The 22,088-nt window shown below is 44.5% G+C and overlaps 1 protein-coding gene across 1 annotated transcript in view; it reads left to right on the forward strand.

The window, feature by feature from the left end:
* Positions 1-19,034, forward strand: part of MED13 (mediator complex subunit 13) — a 51,205-nt gene extending 32,171 nt beyond the window's left edge. Inside the window, exons 10-30 of the mRNA XM_027743173.2 lie at positions 2,127-2,343; positions 3,208-3,292; positions 3,756-3,877; positions 4,954-5,044; positions 5,221-5,435; positions 5,867-6,063; positions 7,225-8,141; positions 9,546-9,713; positions 10,800-11,023; positions 11,555-11,744; positions 12,246-12,711; positions 13,346-13,565; positions 13,703-13,894; positions 14,028-14,251; positions 14,351-14,493; positions 14,725-14,883; positions 14,972-15,157; positions 15,286-15,434; positions 15,643-15,816; positions 16,935-17,035; positions 17,691-19,034. Of these exons, the coding sequence (XP_027598974.2) occupies positions 2,127-2,343; positions 3,208-3,292; positions 3,756-3,877; positions 4,954-5,044; positions 5,221-5,435; positions 5,867-6,063; positions 7,225-8,141; positions 9,546-9,713; positions 10,800-11,023; positions 11,555-11,744; positions 12,246-12,711; positions 13,346-13,565; positions 13,703-13,894; positions 14,028-14,251; positions 14,351-14,493; positions 14,725-14,883; positions 14,972-15,157; positions 15,286-15,434; positions 15,643-15,816; positions 16,935-17,035; positions 17,691-17,823 (4,573 nt within the window). The 3' untranslated portion in view covers positions 17,824-19,034. The remainder of the gene's footprint in view (positions 1-2,126; positions 2,344-3,207; positions 3,293-3,755; positions 3,878-4,953; positions 5,045-5,220; positions 5,436-5,866; positions 6,064-7,224; positions 8,142-9,545; positions 9,714-10,799; positions 11,024-11,554; positions 11,745-12,245; positions 12,712-13,345; positions 13,566-13,702; positions 13,895-14,027; positions 14,252-14,350; positions 14,494-14,724; positions 14,884-14,971; positions 15,158-15,285; positions 15,435-15,642; positions 15,817-16,934; positions 17,036-17,690) is intronic.
* Positions 19,035-22,088: the final 3,054 nt, after the last annotated feature.

The following is a 22,088-nucleotide window of genomic DNA, read 5'->3' on the forward strand; positions in this document are numbered from 1 at the left end:
CATAACTATTTAAAAATAGGTTTTTGTTGAATAAATAGAATTTATTCCTGAAAATTAGTGTTATCGAGCACCAGCTTGTAAAAGGTTCTGCTCTGCTGCTGTTTGAATCAGGATAAAGGAACTGGTCACCTTTTTTTGATGCTAAGATTTAATAAATTATGGAGTTTGAGGGCAATGGAGGAAAAGATTAACACTGATGGTTTTAGTGTTGTAACTTATATTTGAGCTGTTTTACTGCAGAATGAATGAACTTGGGTTTTCTTTAACTGGAAAAACAAGAAAAGCTCCCCAAAACCCCAAACCACCACCACCAAAACCCCCAGACCATGAGACCCAAAAGCCTGGGGCAGAACCTTTGGGGCTGTGTCTCCTTTGCTGTTGTCCTGAGTAAGAGATTCCCTGTCTCCCACCTTCCCCTTCCTGGAAGAGGGGGACAGTGGGAAGCACCAGGTGCTGACAGGGCTGTTAAGAGGAGTCTGAGCTTCCCAGGGCTGGGACTTGGATGCAGAGGTGACAAATTTGGGCTTAGGAATTGAGGAATTCCATGATTGAGGAAGTCAAAGTGCACCCAGAGCTGCCTCTGTCGACTCCCTTGCTGCTGCTGATGATTATTTTTGCTCCACATTTTTTATCCCTGTTCAGGTGACAGGAGACTCTTCCTGTGATCAGCATCAATTATTGAGGGGTTTTATTTTAGGATTTAGTGTGTTTAGTTTGTGGTAGAAGAGTGGAAGCAGCTCCTCAGCAGGCAGAAACTCGGGGCTGATTTTCTGTCCCACTGGTGGCAGCAGGAGGAGTGGCTGTGGAGGGGAGCTGGGAGAGCCAGTGTTGTATTTATTGCAGCTCTGTGCTCACACTTGGTAACCATCTCTTGTGTTCCCTGTTTCAAGTTTGGGTGGTGCCTGTCTCAGCTCTTTGAAGATGTGCTTTATAGGATTTTTAGTGCCTTCTTTTTTTTTTTTTGCCTGGAATTCACATCAGCCAACCAGATATTTCCTTTTTTTTTTTTGCTGTTCAGGACATGGTCTTTCCTTGTGTGGCTCCCAGTTTGATTTAAGAACTTATCAGAGTTTTTTCCCCCCAGAATAACTGGCTGTTCCCTTCCTCTGTGGTGATAAAAAATCCTGGAAAGCACTACTTGCCTTCATGATGTACTTTTCCAGGTGTTTAATTCCTTATTGCTGGAAAGTAGTTTCCATCTTGATTTTACCCCCTTTTATTTTTTTCTTTTCTGATGGCAATTTTTGCAGGATTTAGGAGAAAAGAAAGGTTTTATTGAGCATGGATGAGCAGCATGGATGGATTTGCCACTGCTGCTGACTCTGAAGAATTTTTTTTTTCTGAAAAACCAGTTTCTAGGAAGGGTCTGTGACAAAGTAAAACTGTTTCCATGTTCTTTCTCACACCCTGTAGTTGACAAGGATGTGCAGGAAATAATCATGCTCCTAATAATCATGCTCCTAATCACAACAGCTTTCTACTTGCCAATATCTCTTCTTCCTGGTGCAATGTTATATTTGTAAAACTAATACTCCTGAGAGAAAAAATGAATTTCTGTGTATTTACCAACTCGAGTTTTGGCTCAGAATGTTAAGAAAAGAAAAATGCTGATGAAGGCAAATGTGGTTTTTTAATTCTCATTAGTAAATGAGGTAGTGGAGTGCTGGAAGCTTCGTTTGTATCGATCTGAGTGATATAAATGTCACTAAACACAGGGACACTTGTGTGCTTTAGTTGTGGTTGGTGTTGCTCAGGCTCTTTTTGGGAATGGCACTGAGTAATTCTGTAACCTGCTGAGTTTCTCTGGGTGGATGTGGATAGTTTAATACACTTGTACTTTATAATAAATGACAGCTCTGACCCGGGATAAATTGCTGATCTTTATGTGAATTGACAGTGCAGGAGGAGAGCTGGGCAGGATGAATCACAGGGCTGTGTCTGACGTGTGCAAGGAGCTGATATTAAAGCACTAATGACTTCATCTTTAGCCCAAAAAGTTCTCTGAGGCTGGGGTGGGAAGGAAGGAAGTGGGAAGGGATGATGAAGTTGCTGTGTGATAGCAGAAATAATTCCATGTAATAAATGAGAAATAATTCCTTTGTGATTTTTCCTTTCCTTCTGCTCAGATTAATGGTGCAATGTAGGAAACCTTTGAAGGTTTCAGATGAACTGGTGCAACAGTATCAGAGTAAAAACCAATTCCTGGCAGCTGTAGCAACAGAGGCTGACCAGGAGCCCGAGATTGATCCTTATGCCTTTGTGGATGGTGATGTGGAATTCCTGTTTCCTGACAGTAAAAAGGAGAGGCAGAACATTGAGAGGGAGGCTGGGAAGAAACATAAGGTGAGTAAAAGAGTGAGGATCCAACCAGTGATGAGATTAACCCAAATTGCCTTAGGCAGCAAGGATTTAAATCCTTCCCTGTTTTCTGAGGGGTAAATTTAAAAATATGATATCCCAGCAGAAATGATCTATGAAATCAAGCAGCATGTGTGCAACTGCCCCTGCAGTTTTGGTGACACGCTGGTGGTGCCAGTGCAGCAGGGTTTGGGGGTGGCACTGGGAGAGCGTTGCTGCAGCACAACAAGCATCACTCTGGCTCAGTGGCTTTCCTGTGGAAATAGGTGCTGGCAGGTGCTTGGGGAGAGGGGAAGAACAAGGCAAGTGCTTTGCTCAGGAGTGGAAAGGTTTGGGGGTAGGTGAGGTGAGCCCTGACTCGTTGCCTGGACAGTGAATTGCAATTTTTATTTGGTTTTTTGCACTTCAGCACAGCTACACCAGACTTGTACTGAGAGCAAAAGTGCACCCTACATAAAAGGGGAAAATCCAACTGCTTGAGAGCTTGGACATGAAATCATTTGCTCATTAGGCCTAGTTGTGTGGGGATGCCCTGCTGGCACCAGGGGTTTCACTCAGTAACTGGTGTAGGTAATGTGCAGCATTTGATATCAAGTGTTTTTCACAGGTGTTGTGGTGAGAATCCACAACTTGCTTTTTAAATTCACCCCAACACAAACCCTTTGCTGTCTGTACCCCAAACTTTGTTCTCCCTGAGCCAGTCCCCCTGCCAGACCCCCAGAGTGCCCCCAGAGCTCTCAGGAGAGGGACAACCTGATACTTCCATAGGTACAGAATTCCCCCTGGGAGATAAAACACCTCCCACCCCACCAATTAATTTAGGCCAACTTTCCTCTCCTTTTTTAACAGGCTGAGGATGGAACATCCAGTGTTACAGTTTTATCCCATGAAGGAGAGGATGCAATGTCTCTGTTTAGTCCTTCTGTCAAGCAAGGTAAAGAGGCTTTTTTTTCTCTCTCTTTAACTGTGCTCTATTAATGATACCTCGAATAGCCAATAAATTCCAACAGGCTGCTAAGTTTTGTGGTTTATGCTTTGTGTTTCCCCACCCCTTCAGCCTGCTTGGAACACTTCTTTGTTACATCTTGCAAATAAATGTGGCCTTATTTTTCTCATTAGTGAATGAGATACTGGTGTACTGTAAACTAAAAACTAAAAATCTAAAAAATCTAAACCTAAAAATCTCAAAAAAAAATAAAAATCTAAAATCTAAATGTTATAAAATGAAGGGCTCTCACCTATGCGTAAGATGGATGAGTGGAACCATGAATATACTACTCCCTTTTGTTTCCTTTTCCCTCCAGCTGTGGAAATAGTTCTTTAGTGAAGTTTTTAATGCAGATTTGTTGCCAGTGGTGTGTGATGTGTGTGATGTGTGCAATGTTTGTGCCTCTCAGATGCCCAACGAATCGCTGCCCACGCCCGCACGGCATCGACCAGCCTGTTCCACGAGACAGACCTGGTGGTGTCCTACACAGACCTGGACAATCTCTTCAACTCAGATGAAGATGAACTCACAGTAAGGAACAAGTCTTGTCTTTTTGTGCTTTGGGGTTTTGATTTCCTTTTTTTCTTTCCTGGCATTTGTAGCAGAGGTTGCAAAACATGGGTGTAAACAAGCGCTGTGGCTCTCGGTGGCAGACGTTCTGTTCTCCTCGACTCACACAGTCACATTTTTGATGCAAACAACCTTTTGATCTTAGTTCCTTACAATCCACACAGTACATGCTGCTTGAATATACCTGATTTTACAGATTCAGCAGGTCCTAGTGCTCTCTTTCCTGATCTGTTTAACTGGTTAATCAAGGTAATACTGAAAGAAAACAGCAACTTCTGAAAGAAAAAAGGCATTTAAATCTGTGGACATTGTGCCAAATAAGCTGCTTCACTGCAGCAGTTATTATCTTGGAACAGTTTCTCTTGCAGTCTCTGATGGCTCCGAATCCATTATCTTTCTAGTTTCTATTTCAATACTGTTTGTAATCAGTTGTCTTTTCTGAACTGTGCTTTGCTCTGTGCTTAATCCCAAATCCCCTTACCCAGACAAAATGCCCATCAACTTTAATGGGAGCTGCAGCTGAGTAAGGGCTGAAGGATCTTAAAGCCATCAAAGGTCATCAGTATGTAAAGGAAGTGTATTTGCTCTGAAACATGAGGACTCTTATAATCTGTAAACATGATAAAATATAGCTCATTCTTTTAATTTCAAGTTTTTCTTCCCTGTATCTCGTGTTCCAGGATTTGTGTTTCTCTGTCTCTTCTGCTCCTGTTCCTGTGGTAACACCAGTGATGTTATGGCTCTGGGAGCATTCTGGGGGACTGTGGGCAGCCCTATTTAGCCTTTTTTGGTGTCTGTTAATGTGCTGAGGGTTATTCTATAACTAGTCTTTCACTTTAATGGCACCAGGACTTGGTGGGAGAGCGTTCTTTGGGTGACCAGCATTAAGTGTAACCCCAACCTCTGGCACTGGGCTCCTGATTTATTTCGATTTTTCTAAATATTATACAAAGTCTCAGCTGTGAAATTTCCTGTTAGCAGGAAACATGAACAGTGTTTATGTCTGAAGTGATTTAATTCCAATCCTTCTCTCTTAGCCTGGATCCAAACGGACAGTGAACGGTGCTGACGACAAATCCAACTGCAAAGAGGCAAAAACAGGAAATCTGGACCCACTGTCATGCATAAGTAAGCTTTATTTGTGGGTTTTTTTCCTAAAGAGAATGCTAGCTCTAAACATTGCACTCTATTATGTTGTGGGAATTTGGAAATGTACCCTTCATTTGCCCTTCTGGAATTTTGAGACACAGGGAACACTTGGGAATGTTTCCATGCTCTAAAGTCAACTTCTGATCTGAAATTAGGCACTGCAGATCTCCATAAGATGTATCCAACTCCACCTTCATTGGAACAGCACATTATGGGGTTTTCTCCCATGAACATGAACAATAAGGAGTATGGCAGCATGGACACTACACTTGGAGGAACAGTACTTGAAGGGAACAGCTCCACTGTGGGAGCTCAGTTCAGGATTGAAGTGGACGAGGGTTTCTGCAGCCCCAAACCTGCTGAAATAAAGGTGGGTAGTGCTGGTAGTCCTGATAATGATTTATTGTGCAGTTCATTGCTTCAATCTGAATAGGAATGCTGGGAAACTAAGTACAATTTGTAACTTGCTTTATACCAGGGGAGTTAATACACTTTGGAGTAAGCAGTTTATGGTCTTTTACCCCTTAAACTTCAAGGGCGAGTAAGACCTAAAGAACCGTTAGTAAACTGTAGAAGTGCATTTCAGTCACTGCATTCCCTGTTGTTTGTGTTGATATATTGCTCTTTGGAACCCGTGGGTGTCAATATTTTGTGCACACATCTCAGCTTTGTCCTACAGCAATGTCAGGGTTTAGTGTGAAAGAGCCACTGCTTGAACTCGGTCCTGTTCTATGGAGACACATTTCAATTGCTGAACTGATCAAATTCCCACACTAATGCTTTCCCATATCTCACTTCCAGGATTATTCTTATGTCTATAAACCTGAGAACTGTCAAGCTTTAGTGGGATGTTCCATGTTTGCACCCCTGAAGACGCTTCCCAGCCAGTGTCTCCCTCCCATCAAACTGCCGGAGGAATGCATTTACCGCCAGAGCTGGGCTGTGGGAAAGCTGGATCTGCTCCCTCCAGGCCCTGCCATGCCATTCATCAAAGATGGGTATGACCTTTGAAGGGTTTTAAGCTTTGGGATGTTATTTCCAAATAATGTTTATTTTGGAAATCAGAAATCAGAAATTTGTAGATACACCGTGTTCGTACAACTAAAGACAAGGGTTTTTAGAAGGATCCTTATGGTTAAAGCTGCTGGAAGAGATTCTTCCCAAATAGCTTCTTAACTGTACATGCATTTTATTCCTTTAAAGGTTTCTTGGGGAAGCTTAATGGTGCAAGGCCAGGTTTAATAAGTAATGAAGATGGTAAACAATCAAGATAAATGTAAACTTGGGACTTTGTTTTTGTGGTGGTGTAGTACAAGGGCTTGGTAGGTGGTGCTGCTGTTTCTTAAATTATTTTCTAAAGTAGCAGCACTCTCAGCTGTGCTGGGATTAGGAAAACATTCCCTCTGGTTGGAAGCTGTGCCCAGTGTGACTGTGCCTGGACTCAGCCTTGCAGGGGCATTCCTGTGCCCTGCAGTGGGTAGGGAGGGTCTTGCTGGCAGCTCTTCTTGAGGGAAATGTTTGTTCCTTTTTCTCTTCTGCATTAGTTGCTGGTATAAATGGATTAGGCAACAAGGATAATTGATAAATTTATAGGAATATTAAATCCTGGATTAAATACTGATGTTTCTTCTGTTAAGGTCATTCATAAGCAGTGTTTCCAGGTCTCATTAGCCTTATAGGTCTTTGGAGATACTCAGCTGCTTAGGAAAGAAAATGTTAAATGTTTCCAGGTGATACTTTCCTTGTGGATTCAGCTGAATTTACTATTGATAGAGCTGCTGTATTTTCTCAGTGTGTGTCAACACACATGTAAATAAAACATGAATAAAAAAGGTGTCCTTTAGACTCCATACAACCACAGAATTTATAATTTATTCTGGCCACACTTGTTTCCTGGGAGCTTTGTGCAAAGGAAAAGATGAGAGGAGGCAGGGAAAGATTCTTTAACAGTGCTGTCAGTGGGAGTCCTGCAAAGTCATTTAGAACAAATGCTCTTGAAGTTCCTTAGGGAGTGAAAAATCTTGCTGTGGATTATGAAAGACTATCTTAAAAAAGCAAATATTAATTAGGAAGGTCCTTCTTTAGAAATCTTAAGTCTTCGACTTCAAACCCAGTATGTTGTGCATTAAAGCCTTTCCTTCTCCCTGTGGCCCTGGCAGCGACGGGAGCACTCTGGACCAGGAGTACGGCCCTGCCTACACCCCCCAGACCCATACTCCGTTTGGGATGCCCCCCAGCAGTGCCCCTCCCAGCAACAGCGGCGCCGGGATCCTCCCTTCTCCCTCCACCCCTCGCTTCCCGACTCCCAGGACACCCAGGACTCCGCGGACGCCGCGCGGGGCCGGAGGGCCGGCGAGCGCCCAGGGCTCGGTGAAGTACGAGAACTCGGACCTGTACTCCCCGGCTTCCACCCCGTCCACCTGCAGGCCCCTGAACTCCGTGGAACCTGCCACCGTGCCTTCCATCCCAGAGGCACACAGCCTGTACGTGAACCTCATCCTCTCCGAGTCCGTCATGAACCTCTTCAAGGACTGCAACTTCGACAGCTGCTGCATCTGCGTCTGCAACATGAACATCAAAGGTGCTGATGTTGGAGTTTACATCCCCGACCCCACGCAGGAGGCCCAGTACAGGTGTACCTGTGGCTTCAGCGCTGTCATGAACAGAAAATTTGGCAACAGCTCTGGGCTGTTCCTGGAGGATGAGTTGGACATCCTGGGGCGGAACACGGAGTGCGGCAAAGAGGCGGAAAAACGCTTCGAGGCTCTCCGGGCCACGGCCATCGAGCACGGCAGCGGGGGGCTGAAGGAGCCCGAGAAGCTGCCCGATGAGTTGATACTGTTGCTGCAGGATCAATGCACCAACTTGTTCTCCCCCTTCGGAGCAGCAGATCAAGACTCCATTCCCAAAGTCGGGGCCGTTCCCAGCGTGGTACGCGTGGAAGAAAGGGATTGTTGCAATGACTGCTACTTGGCCTTGGAACACGGACGGCAGTTCATGGACAATATGTCAGGAGGGAAAGTTGATGAAGCACTTGTGAAAACTACTTGCTTGCACCACTGGTCAAAAAGAAATGGTAAGTATTGAAATAGCTTATCCACCTACTTGTCCACCTGTTTTTTTGTGTTTTCTTTTTCTTTCTTTTTTTTTTTTCAAGGTTCCTTTTTTGTGGTTTTCCTTTGTGAATATTGGATGCTTAAGGCTGTTTTTGCCACCTGTGTGTCTGTGCAAACTTCTGTTCAGAATAACCGGTCCTTTTACTTTCTGTGCTCACACACCAAGCAGAGTAAGGCCTAGGCTGCCATCAGGTGTAAATTCCTAATATATGTGTGAAGTGTAACATCAGACCACTGTCACTGTCCACAGCACTTCCCTGGGTTTATCCTCTAAAGCAGCTCCTGGCTCTACAGAGGCTCTGGAATGATGCCTGTAGGAAGTGGAGAGGTTCAAGTGGTGCCTGTATTGTCAAGGCCACTCTGGTAGAATTAAACTGCTCTGATTCACTTGGCATTCCCACTTCTTTAAGGGGGAGGACGCAGTGGGTTAACAGCATGTCTGACAAAAAAAAGCATTATTGTAGCCTTCACTGTGTGTTGGATCTGCCAGAGATCCTTGGGTTTTTCCTTCTAGGGCCTTTCTCAAGGAATGCCCTTTGTTGTGTGTACTTGCATATTTCTAACAGTATTTTCAAGTAGCAAATCCACAGGGTTAGGGGTGAAAGGTAAAGTTCTGGATCCCAGGGAGCTGCAGTTCACATTGGTGATGAGATGAGGAGCACTGACAGAACAGCCAGGTTCATGTGGATCCCTGGGGGATTCACTTGGAAAACCCAGGCTGGGGATAAATTGATGTTTTCAGGCACCCAGGAGAAGACTCGGTGTTGCTGTGACCTTGAGGTTTGGGATAAAAAGCTGTAAGGATACTTGGAAACAGAAGGCTTGGAAATTGTAGCCGCACCAAATTTTGTGTCAGATTTCTCTTCTAAAACCCTGTACCCGAAATGGCCCAGAGGTGGCACACGATGAAATGGGCTGAGGCTGCTGGAGGCTTCTCTGGCCTTCTCTGCAGTGAGCACTGGGTGGCAGTCTGCAAACCCGCCTTTGTTGGGAGGGAAAGCCGGGATTTAAGGATTCCACAACTTGTTTGGGATTGTTGTTGTTGTTGTTGGTTGGTTGGTTGGTTTGGTTATTTGTTTTATTTTAGGAGGTTTTGCTTTATTTTAACTCATAAGATGGGAGCCTTTCAGTGGGAAAAACTCCAGAGGAAAAAAAAATACAAAAAATGCAGGTGGATTTTTTTGAAGTGGCTGAGAGGGGAAGAGGGAGAGCTGTAAATGAGGGTGTGCTGAACTTCAGATATCGCGGCCTTTCGGTTTAAAATCTCGATTCTGTCCCTAATTTCGGGGGTCTGGGCCGTTTGTGGGGGGCTGTGCTGTGCCCTGCTGTTGCAGGAGCCCCTGATGATGTTGTTGTCCCTGCAGTGGTGGATGTGAGCATGCAGTGTTCCCAGGACATCCTGCGGATGCTCCTCTCGCTCCAGCCCGTTCTCCAGGACGCCATCCAGAAGAAGCGAACGGTCCGGTCCTGGGGGGTGCAGGGACCCCTCACGTGGCAGCAGTTCCACAAGATGGCTGGGAGAGGCTCCTACGGTAACAAATCCATGGAATTCTGTCTGCTCCCACCGCTCCATCCAACCAAGGCCCAGTGGCTGGGGTGCTGCTCAGCCTATTGGAATTCTAAACAGCACTTGACCTTTCTTTGCACTAACGAGAGCTATTAGACAGGGGAGAATTCTTCTCTTTGGAAAAACACAAAATATTTATATTCCTTAAAACAGGCAATGAATTAAAGATGTGCATATAAAATTTACAACTTGGCTTGCACTGTTTGTACACACCTGACACTTCATCCACTGAGATTGCAGAGGTGGTTTTAATGTTAAAAACTGAGTAACTGCTCAGGGTTTTTTTACTCAAAATTCTTTCATTCAAAAGAATTACCCCCTTTTAATTACCCTAAAAAGAGAGTAGTTAAAAATACTGAGTTTGAAATGCTTGAAAAGGTGTGGTTTATTGCTCAGTAGCTTCAGGACTGGTCAAGATCTGAGGTTATCCAGCGTGTTGTCTCAATAAATGTTTGGAGTGGCCAACACGTGGTGCACATTTCCAGATAAAGGTGAATTTTGTGCACTCAGGTTTAATGACTTCATTAGCATATGGGATTGATTTACCACTGTGCACAGGAGTGACCTTTCACCAGCAGATCTTCTGGAGCTATATTTGGAATGTGGCAATTACACATTTACAGTACATCTAAATGCACCTTCTTAAGTTTGTTTCCTCCTCTGGCCCTTTACTTATCTGCTTAAAATATTTACATTTCTTCTCTGTCTTTGGTCCCTGATGGCTTTGGCTCCATGGGGAAAGGCTTCTTGGACAGTCCAGATCTTTTCCTGATTGTCTGGGAACTAATAGAACTATTAAACACTATTAAAACTATTAAACAGCTTCTTGAGGCCCTGAGAGCCGTCACGTAATAATGAGCTGATGCTTTTTTGCAGAGGGTCGATCCTATACTTCGAATCTATTAAAATGAGAACTATCCCATTGATTATCAGGGCTCCTTCCTGGGAGCTGCTGGGAATTAGAGGCTGTTTTGCCCATGTTTCCTAGAAGCAGGGTGTTCATTTTTAGCTTTCTGCTTAATATACTGGAAAACGTGTCTTGCTTTTCCAGGAACCGACGAGTCCCCGGAACCACTGCCAATCCCAACGTTTTTGCTGGGATACGATTACGATTTCCTGGTGCTGTCTCCGTTTGCTCTGCCCTACTGGGAGAGGCTGATGCTGGAACCTTATGGATCCCAGAGGGACGTTGCCTATGTCGTGGTGTGCCCGGAGAACGAGGCTCTGCTCAACGGAGCCAAAAGCTTCTTTCGGGATCTCACTGCCATATACGAGGTACAGGGAATGGATTTGTGAAAGGCTGTTCCTAATACGTGCTCACAGGGACTTATCAGGCTTGTCTGAGCCGATACAAACGCTGCACACAATGCTATCTCGGAAAGCTGCTCGGGAGGATTTTGGGAATGGGCACTTGGAAGATAAGGGCTGTCTGTGCTGCTGCCGTTCCCCTCAGCGGTCGCTGTTTGCAGAGTCCTTGTCCGCCAAACGCCACTCGGTGGCCAACCCCTGTATTGCCACGCTAATTGTTTTACCTCCATTTAATTCGTTAATTGCACGCTCGGATTGTGGGAAAGGTTACAGTAGATGGTGTATCAACCGGCCTATTTGCATTCAGGAACACGCTGAAAATAAACCATCAAATCACTTTACGATGTTTCATAGCCCTGTAATTTCAGAATTAAAATTTGCTTTGGAAAATTGGAACTAAACTGACAGGTCTCTGCCCTTGTGATATGTCTTTTGTATGGTATTTAAGAGTTTTTAAGGCTTAGCAGCTCCTTATCTCCTGTTTTCCCCTCTCTGCAGTCCTGCAGGCTTGGGCAGCACAGGCCCATCTGTAAGCTGCTGCCTGATGGGATCATGAGGGTTGGCCCCACGGCCTCCAAGAAGCTCTCGGAGAAGCTGGTCACGGAGTGGTTCTCCCAGACAGCCAATGCCAACAACGAAGCCTTTTCCAAACTCAAACTCTACGCTCAAGTTTGCAGATATGAGCTGGGTAGGACTTGTTTTTCAGTGTTTCTTATTTCACACTGTTACCACTCACTCTTTTCCAACAGAAGAGAAGACACCGTGGCTTATTGTCTTACTGATCTTGGCGATTTTCTGGGTTTAAGCTCGAAAGGGGAAAATCCAACCCCCCTATGTTTCAATATGTGCTAAAATGGCCTCTTCTCATCCAGCAGTGCCTTTAGGGAATGGCAGTGTTGCTGCCTGACAGGGATTTTGGTTGTCTTTGTCTACTGGTGACTTGGATTCTGAGGCAGTGATTTCCAGCAATGCAGCATGGCTGGAAACAAAATTATTTTAAAAAGAGATTTCTGGAAATTTCTGAAAGATTCTTGTGAAAATAGTAGAATTTGTAAATTTAATACAGGTATTTGAATTTGGGAGGTAAAACATATGCTCAAGGTTTGCTCTCTGTTTTGTTACGGCTGTAGATTTACATGAGCTTTAAAACAGTTTCAGTAAAAATTTTGTGCTTTTTTTCTGCTTTTAGGTCCTTATCTTGCTTCTCAGCCCTTGGACAACTCTTTACTCTCGCAAACCAACCTGGTCCCTCCCTCCAGCCAGCCGGGCTCTGCTCTGCCCTCAGTGCCAGCCGGCGCTGGGAATCCCAACCCTCCGGCGTCGGCTCCCGCGGCCCCCACCAGTAGCACCATCACGGTGACATCCAACAGTGCCATGTCCTCTGCAGCCACCACGGCCAACTCCACGCTGACCACCACTGCCCCCTCCTCCTCCTCTGCCAGCCTGGGCGGTGGCATTGCCACGAGCAAACCTTCCTCCTTCCCCCCCTTCAGCAGCCTGGGCAGCAGCACTCCCGCCGCCCTGCCCGCCCAGGCGGCGCCGGTGCAGAACGGGCAGGCGGGGGGGCAGCAGCAGCAGCCGACGCTGCAGCCAACAGCGATGGCTGGGGACACGACCGCGGCTCCTGCACAGCCACACCCGGAGGTTTCGGAAAGGTACGGAACCTGCAGCTGGAAAACCCCTCGGCTCAGCTCCTGGGAACCTATTAATGCGCTCTCATCCCCTTAGTAAAATTCCTGTGTTTATTTTCTGGTCACCAGGCTGCTTTTTAGGGAGAATGACAGTCAGTGATGGTGGAGCTGAACTTTCTGGCTCCAGTTGTAGCTGCAGTTCTAATTGCACCTCAGTGTCTGCTGTGGTACAGAAATAAACTGTCTTTTTTTTGCTTCTCTCTCCAAAGAGAGAAAATTCACCAAAGTGTTCACTTCTGTATTTTAAAGGGCTGGGGAGGGGGGGAGAAATAGATAATTGGCACCATCTTAGAGTTCTATTTTCTATAATCAAAGTTGTAGTAGTGAATACAGCTCTTACTGAGAGACTGGCCTTGTAGATATTCTTGTTCCCCAGTTAAGCAACAGTTGAGCTGCTGTAATGAAAAAGGCTAAAGAAAAGACAAGGGATTCAGAGTTACTCATAAACTCAGAGAAAAATGAAATAAAAATGCTGTTTCTTGCATCAGAATTGACTTGAAGGTCTTTCAGGTTAATATCTGACAATTTGATCTTAAAGTAAAAACAAATCTTTATAAAACTCAGCTTTTTGTAACTGGTTTTGAACTTCCCTTGGCAGCACTATGGATCGTGATAAAGTCGGAGTCCCCACAGATGGAGATTCACATGCTATCACTTATCCACCTGCAATTGTAGTTTACATCATTGATCCTTTCACATATGAAAAAAAGGATGAGAACAGCAGCTCATCCAGTTTGTGGACACTTGGACTTCTGCGCTGCTTCCTCGAGATGGTTCAGGTTCTTCCTCCCAACATCAAGAACATCATTTCTGTGCAGGTGAGGCAGCACGAGTCAAGAACCAGAGACATTTGATTCCCAAGTAAAATTCAAAAAGCAGTGTACCCAAATTCTGTCTCAAAAACCATTTAATGATGACGCAGTGATTTATTTTGCCCTTCTTCAATGTGTTCCAGATTGTCCCATGTCAGTACCTGCTCCAGCCTGTGAAACACGAAGACCGGCAGATTTACACCCAGCATTTAAAATCTTTGGCATTCTCAGCTTTCACTCAGTGTCGGAGGCCTCTCCCAACGTCCACCAACGTGAAAACCTTGACTGGCTTTGGCCCAGGTTTAGCCATGGAAACTGCCCTCAAGAGCCCTGATGTGAGTGTCCTTGGGGGTTTGTGTAAAGATGGAGATCAGAGAGAGGTCCCTGTTTGTTAAACGTGTAACTGAGTAGAGCTGTTAGCAGGAATTGCTGCCCAAAACTTCACTGTCTGTTCTGTCACCTTTACAGAGACCTGAGTGTATTCGGCTCTACACCCCTCCTTTCATACTGGCCCCAGTAAAGGACAAGCAGACAGAACTGGGAGAAACCTTTGGAGAAGCTGGCCAGAAGTACAACGTGCTTTTTGTGGGCTACTGTTTGTCCCACGATCAGAGATGGCTCCTTGCATCCTGCACAGACCTGTACGGGGAGCAGTTAGAAACCTGCATCATTAACATTGATGTACCCAACAGGTAAGAACCAAACTGGTCAATTCATGAGTTCCAAATGTGGCAATAAAGACTTGTTGCAGGTGGGTTTTAGCTTAGTTTTCCCTTCTTTCTCAATTCTAGAGCTCGCAGGAAAAAGGGTTCTGCCCGCAGACTTGGCCTTCAGAAACTCTGGGAATGGTGCCTGGGACTTGTGCAGATGAGCTCTTTGCCATGGAGGGTCGTAATAGGCCGTTTAGGAAGAATAGGACACGGGGAATTAAAAGGTAACATTAGCATTTTTTGGAGTCTGAAACTGAATTTGAAGCCTTAGTTTTTCAATAACATCAAGTGTCTGTCGCTGTTTCTGGAAGAAAACCGAGATATTTTGGAGTTCCTTTGTATATTCTACGTGAACAGATGTACAGTTTGTACCACACACTGTGATGTGTAAAATACAAATCTGTGTTGTGCAGCAAGAACTGTTCTAGACAAACCTGTGTCCTCTGTCCCCTCAGACTGGAGCTGTTTGCTGAGCCGCCGGAACCTGCAGTCCCTGAGCAAGAGACTCAAAGACATGTGCAGGATGTGTGGGATCTCTGCTGCAGACTCTCCCAGCATCCTCAGTGCTTGCTTGGTGGCCATGGAACCACAGGGATCCTTCATTATCATGCCAGGTATTGGGGGAACTCTCTCTCATTTTGGCACAGGAGCTGCTAGTGCAGGGTTTGAGGAACTGAGGAAACACTTGGTCTGTCCCCACAGATTCGGTCTCGACGGGCTCCGTGTTCGGGCGCAGCACCACCCTGAACATGCAGACGTCCCAGCTGAACACCCCCCAGGACACGTCCTGCACCCACATCCTGGTGTTCCCCACGTCTGCCTCTGTGCAAGTGGCATCCTCAACGTACACCACTGAGAACCTGGACCTGGCCTTCAACACAAACAATGGTTCGTGCCTTGGGTTTGTTCTGATGAGCCATTTCCATTGCTGTGGAAGATCACTCATTTCAGAGTGCATTGTCATATCCTGTGCATAGGGAAACTGTAGGAACTCACTGCTCTTGTTCTTTTTCAAGATGGAGCAGATGGAATGGGAATCTTTGACTTGTTAGACACTGGAGATGATCTTGATCCCGATATTATAAATATTCTTCCTGCATCCCCTGGTGGATCCCCCGTGCATTCTCCAGGGTCCCACTACCCCCATGGAGGTGATATGGGCAAGGTAACTATTGCAGTAAATGCAACTCTGTGTGTTTTGTCTGCTTTTTCTCCATCTGCTCACTTCCTTTTGTGGAACGAAAAGTTGTGAATCGCTTGGCTTGTCATGTAACGCTTGGATATTTCAAGATGCTTTGTGTTTCAAAAGCCACAGATAATTTCTGCCAAGTCAGTGCTCTCGTGACACGAAACCGTTCCCTGTTGTGTTGCAGGGTCAAGGCACAGACCGATTGCTGTCCACGGAATCCCACGATGAAGTCACCAATATTCTGCAGCAGCCACTGGCCCTCGGCTATTTTGTGTCAACTGCCAAAGCAGGTCCATTGCCTGACTGGTTTTGGTCAGCGTGTCCTCAAGCACAAAATCAGTGTCCCTTGTTCCTTAAGGTACCGTACAGCCGCCGTCCTGCAGGGATCAGAGCTGGGAACTGGGGTGTTCCAAACAAAGGCACTGCTTGTCTCTTGGGATACTCTGCTTTTGATTCAGGAGAGGTTGGATGTGGAATTCTTGAGATTCGGCTTTTTGTCTTCGCTTTTTTTTTTGAGGGAAGAAAAATGAGTCATGGAAGTAACAAACGTTGTGGAGGGTCTGGTTTGCTTGTGGTTTCCTCACAGTGGTCTGGGCTACAGGATTTTGTAGGAACAGGTTGAGTTTCTGGACAGAGCTCTGGTTAAGGCTGGACCACTGTGGGAAGTGGTGGTACAGAGGAAGGTACACAAGTGCAAGATCATATCTCATTTGCACTGGGTAAAAAAAGTAATAAATGAATGTCTCTCTGTATCATACAAAGCATAAAAGCTGTTTTTTCCACGTTGGCTGTTGCCAAATTATAGCCACTATAGTGTCTGTCTGGGTATTGTCTGATCCCCTTATCTTTTTATGGCACAATCAAGACATCCTTGGCACATGGAAGACCATCCATGGGTATACAGAGAAACTTTCTGTATTAACATTATTCACTTTTGACACAAATCAGCATCTAATACTCTGCTTTGTTTTCTAATGATACAGATACATCTTCTGCAGCCTTGTTTGTGTCTGGATTAGCAGTTCCTCTTGGCCTAAGCTCAGCTGTGGCTTTGGTGTAGGGTATTATTTTGAAGAGAGGATTTATTATTTACACTAGACAGTTGTAGATATGACATATAAATAGACCAGTCCCATGGAAAGCAACTGAATTTCCAAGTCTGTATGTTACCACACATCTTGGGCCACTTGAGTGGCTTTTTTAATAATCACTTAATGCAGCAAAGGGATTAAAAAACCAAACCTAAAATATGTTGCACTAGTAGCACTGTGCTTTCAGGAGAGATCTGTGTGAGTGAATCTCAAGGAAACCTTTATATACTGATAATTCCTTGTTGATGGCTTAGGGATAAGGTTTGTTTTGGCTTGTGTGTCAGAGAGAGAAGGTGACTGCAAGTACAGGCCTACCATGTGGGGGGAAGAAAATACGGTGTGGTTGGACAGGGCAGTAACTTCTGGTTTCCTTCTTCCTTCTCAGGCCTCTTTGCACCTCCACGTGCCTTCAGTGCAATCAGACGAGCTACTCCACAGTAAACACTCCCATCCACTTGATTCTAATCAAACTTCTGATGTGCTCAGGTATGTACGGTGGATCACCTGCAAAGAGGGAGGGCCTTTCATTTCAGTGCTGCTGCAGTGAAGCTCCATGTCTGTTTGCCTGGCTGTTGGGTTTTTTGTGCTGCTGATATCCTCAGTGCATCCCAGAGCCAGGGAAATCGCTGTGCTTTAAGTGATTACGTGTCACAGAACAGTGGAGTTAAAACCAAACATCTCTAAGCCCTTCTTTAACTAGTCAGAGTTGGGTACAACTGAAAATGTCTGAAAGACACTGAATTTCTCAAATAGAAGGACAGTTTGATGTCTAACACAGAAGGCAGTAGTAGTTAAGCCAGAATCTTGTGGAAAATCTGAAATGCTGAAGGAAGGAGCCCAGACTCATGTAAACAAACATGGGACACTTGTTGAGAAAACAACAGATTTTTTTCCTTTGTATTTTTTAAATATATGAACCTCTTGACATGAATTAAGCAGAGACAATTACAATGACAGCTTTCCACTGAAAGCAAGTTTAGCTTTGAGCTGCTTGTAATAATTGGGAAGACATGTTATTTCAGAATGTTGGCTAACCTGCTTCATGTTTTTAGTGCCAAAGAAGCTGGATTATAGTAAATTAGGGCTGTGAAATCCCGGTGAGAGAATCTGTTGGCCTGACAGCAGGTTGTTTGTTTTTCAGGTTTGTTCTGGAACAGTACAATGCACTCTCCTGGCTAACCTGTGATCCTGCAACCCAGGACAGACGGTCATGTCTCCCAATTCATTTTGTGGTGCTGAATCAGTTGTATAACTTTATCATGAATATGCTGTGATCTTCATCTGAATTTTGCAAGACAAAAATGAGGAAAAGGGATATTTCACTGCAGGACTAAGTTATAATTCTTCTCAGTGCAACTTGTTTGTGATGGGGTATGAATCTTGTTACTTCCAGCAAATATTGTTTTGACTTGTGAGAGGGGCAGCCACCGCCCTGCTGTCTGTGAGTCACTGACTATGGGGGACGCTTCAGAATGATGATCAGAAAGTGTATTATAACATTTTTAGTAGCAAAATTAACCATTTTTCCCCGGCCACAGTATTTGTGAAGAGTAATGAGCCATAGTACCCAGTCATGGTTAATGAATTTTAAAAGCATGGAGATGAGAAGAAATGTGAGGAACAATTAAGTTTCAACCTATGGCTTCAGAACATCAAGATGTTCTTTTATTGGATAATAGTACTTAGTATTCAAAAATGCCTGCATCTCTTATTTATTGTAAGTTTTTAAATGTATAAATTGTCTTATATTTCTTAACCTCTTTTATAAAAATTTTCCTAGAAGGTTTATACTGCCTTCTTGCTTTAAAGCAATTGGTCTAAAATATATGTAATCGTCTTAATTAAAAGTTGCAGTAGGTTGCTTTTAGAGTATTATTTTTTTGTAAGGGGTGGGTGGGGACAGTAAATTTGTATTGTCTTGATGTACAGTTTAATGGGGATAGAGGGGTTAATGTCCATACCATTGTGTGTGGGGGATTTACAGCTAAGCTGTAGTTGCAGAGTACATGTACAGTAATGAAGTTCACTGTGTTTATATAAATTGAAAAGGTACCGGGTCTTACAGCATTTTATATCACACCTTTCCAGAGTAACAATGGCAATATATAAGTGATATTGTAGGTGGTTTAACTTGTAGTGAGAATAAAACGAATAAACTCTTCAACTGAAGTTTGTGTTATGGTTCAGGGCTGTGGCTAGATTCTCAGATCCGCTTCCAGGAACACGAGTTTTAATATTCCAAGAATATCTGTTGTGCATTGTTGTTCCCTGGATATTCTTGGCGCTGTGCTCGCTGCATTGGTTGCTTCCACATTTGCGATGAACTGCGAATCTGAGGCGGAACACACGGGAAGCTCTGCCCTGATCCAAAGTCTCCTGTAAAGGCTGAAATTTAGCCCAGCTCTAGCCATTGCACAAATGCAAAAATAGTCAATCTTGACTTTAAGATTGGTGTGTGTTTAACTAAAATGTGGTGTATATAGATTCTCAGTGAATTCTGGTATTCAGATTTTATTCCACTAGTAAAACAAACAGCACGAAACCCTGAACGTTTTCCTTTCCCATGTCCTTTTGGCACTGTGGGGAAGGTCCCAAGTATCAGTGTCTGGCCTTCCCCGGATCCCGTTTTCAGGCTCTGGCCGGGGCGTGTGCCAAGGAGGCTTTGCCCTCTCCGAGGAAGGGACTGACAAACCACAAGGCTTTCCTAAACGTCTCCCTCCAGCTACAGCCACCATTTTTTCTCAGTAGTTTCCTTCCTTTTTCCTAGCACATGCCAAATGTCTGATGCTGCTCTAAAATAGCCCCTACGGGTGCTGAAGAGCAGCTGCAGATGCTTTTTCTGGGTTCCTTATCTGACTGCCAGATGAAAAACTGAACTCCTGCAGCGCTCACGGGAGCCTGTCACGATAACCCGTGTCCTGGGTCTTAATACTGTCTGTCTCTGGTTTAAACCTGTAAAGGAGCAAGTTTTAAGATCCATTTGTGCACCTGCTGTTAATCCTCCACAAGGAAGAATTTTGCTTGCATTTACCAAACTTCCTGTGCTCATGAAAACTCTCGTTTCGTAAATGCAAAATCCCTGCCTGGGCTGCTTTTTCGTACCAACAGTCTCCCTGAATCGTGTACATACAATACGAGCGACTTTTTGGGTTTTGTATAGAGAAGTTGTACAATTGGTGACGAAAATTTTCGGTCGTTTCTTCAGGACAACACGAGTGCAATCAGAAGTTTAGCCTATTTTGATAAACAGAGTTCCAAACTGGGTCTGTCCATGACTTTATCTCGGTGACGCGCCGCAGATTAAACGGCACATTATTGTCTTACAGAAGGTTTTCTCTCATTTGGCTGAGATTTTTTGAAGTGGAAAAGTGCTCCTAAAACTGGAATTTTCCAAGTGTATGTCCTTTTTTTTTTTTTCTTTCGAGCTTCGTTGCTAAGTGGTCATTTTTAACCCTGGCTCAGTTAACCAAGTTCCAGGGGCTGGGTTTTGGTGTGGCTTTGTTTGTGTTAAAGCTGACTTGTGTTCCTAAAGGTAAGTGAATCAGCTTCCTGAACGTTGGTGTAACTGTATTCTGTCACCTGGACCAGCCTTCCCTGTGAAACTCTCCTACTGTGAAAGCTGCCAGTTTCCCACTCCCCACCTCAAATGCAATTAAAGTAAATGATAATATTATAACCACTATGAAAGATTAGAAGGGCCATTTCTGGAGTGATAGTCCCAGCCGGCACTGTACATATCAAACCTGCCAGCACCGTGGAGCCAACTACTATACTGGGCATATTTTGTTGTTAGCTACTTTCATTTAACTATTTTAAGTGCACATAATAGCTGGTGTATAAATAAAATTGTCACAATCCAGTAACTCGGGTTGTTTAGCAAGTACAAGCTTAAACAGTTGAAAATTTCAGCTACAGCTTTTCAAAGTGGTCTTGCATGAAAATGTTCCTGGCAGTGCTTTTAAGTAGCTGTGGAGGTTTATCTCCTCCAGTGAAAAAAGAAGCTGAGGTCCTTCCATTCCAATTAAAAAGATGTATTTTTACCCAGATATGACTGTATTTAAGCCTTTTAGTCACCTTTGACTCACTACTATTTGAATCAGGTTTCTGAAGACCCTGTTGCTCGACCAGCAAGGCCACCAGCTGTACTTGTAACAACTCTTTTAAAGTAGCTGTAACATTTAGATCTTTCTAACATTCTCTGAAATAATTAAACATGAATGGATTTATAATTAAATCCTCAGCTATGTTCTTACCTAGCTGTCAGTTATTGTATTTCTATATTTACCTCTGATGGTAATTTTAACTTCGTGTGTTGCTATGAAGACTTGCCGATGTCTTTAATCAAGCACTATTTGTTAATACTGTAATATCAAAATATTACGTCGCATTATTTTAAAGCTTTCAAAAATAAGAGTAAAACCTTTAAAAAAAAAAAGCTATTGCACCATATAATTTGCTGCACAACAGTATGGCACCGCATATCAGCCTGTTTGGGTAGCAATGCTGCATAAACCTTGTTTTGAGCTGGGTTTCTTTGGAGAATTCATTCATTAAGGTGACATTGTACAGCGTTACTGTCTCGCAACCTCCAGCTGGGAAGGTGGTTTTCTTTTATTATGGTTTTTGTTGGTTTGTTTGTTGGTTTGTTTTTGTTTTTTTTTTTTTAAGCAAAGGACCCAGGACTATGCTTCGTACTTAAAGGGGTTTTTTTATTATTATTTGTGGGTGTACTTTTTATTTTCAGTGGAGTAAAGCTTAATTTACAGTAAAACTGGATTTGGGACCTACCACAATCCTCAGGGTCACTTTTTCAGGACGTTACTCATCGAGCTTTAGGTTTTTCCGAGTCAACTGGACGTGAGGACCTCGCCGAGCGCCGGGTTGGGAGGACGCAGCCTGTGGCCTCGTGACTGGACATGTCGCCCCTCCGGCACGGCTGGACACACCGGGGAGCTGCTCCAACGCCCCATGGCACGGCTGGACACACCGGGGAGCCGCTCTGGCACGGCTGGATGCACTGGGGAGCCCTTCCAACACCGCTCTGGCACGGCTGGACACACCGAGGAGCTGCCCTGACACCCCTCCAGCACAGCTGGACAGGTCCAGGAGCTGCTCCAACACAGCTGGACAGGTCCAGGAGCTGCTCCAACACAGCTGGACAGGTCCAGGAGCTGCTCCAACACGGCTGGACAGGTCCAGGAGCTGCTCCAATGCCTCTGGCACAGCTGGATGTGCCGGGAGCCGCCCTGGCACGGCTGGACATGCCAGGGAGCCTCGCACAGCCCTGTGCCCTGGGCCGAGCCGCCGCCGTCGTGCTCATCGTTACAAACACAGAAATAAAAAGCGATTTAAAGGAACAAACACTATTGCTGCCGAATGCCACAAACACTGAGTTGTACAAAATTGTGATCGAGGAAATGAAACGTTAAAAAAAAAAAAGTTTATACTTTTTAAAAAAAACCCAAAAACCAAAAAAAAACAAAAATAATTTCAAATGGAATAAATTATTCATGAAGCCTTGATTGTGGTGTGGGTTTAT

This window comes from Pipra filicauda, unplaced genomic scaffold (genome assembly GCF_003945595.2).
Source record: "Pipra filicauda isolate LSUMZ 115617 unplaced genomic scaffold, ASM394559v2 scaffold211_size2331000_pilon, whole genome shotgun sequence".
Lineage (NCBI taxonomy): Eukaryota > Metazoa > Chordata > Aves > Passeriformes > Pipridae > Pipra > Pipra filicauda.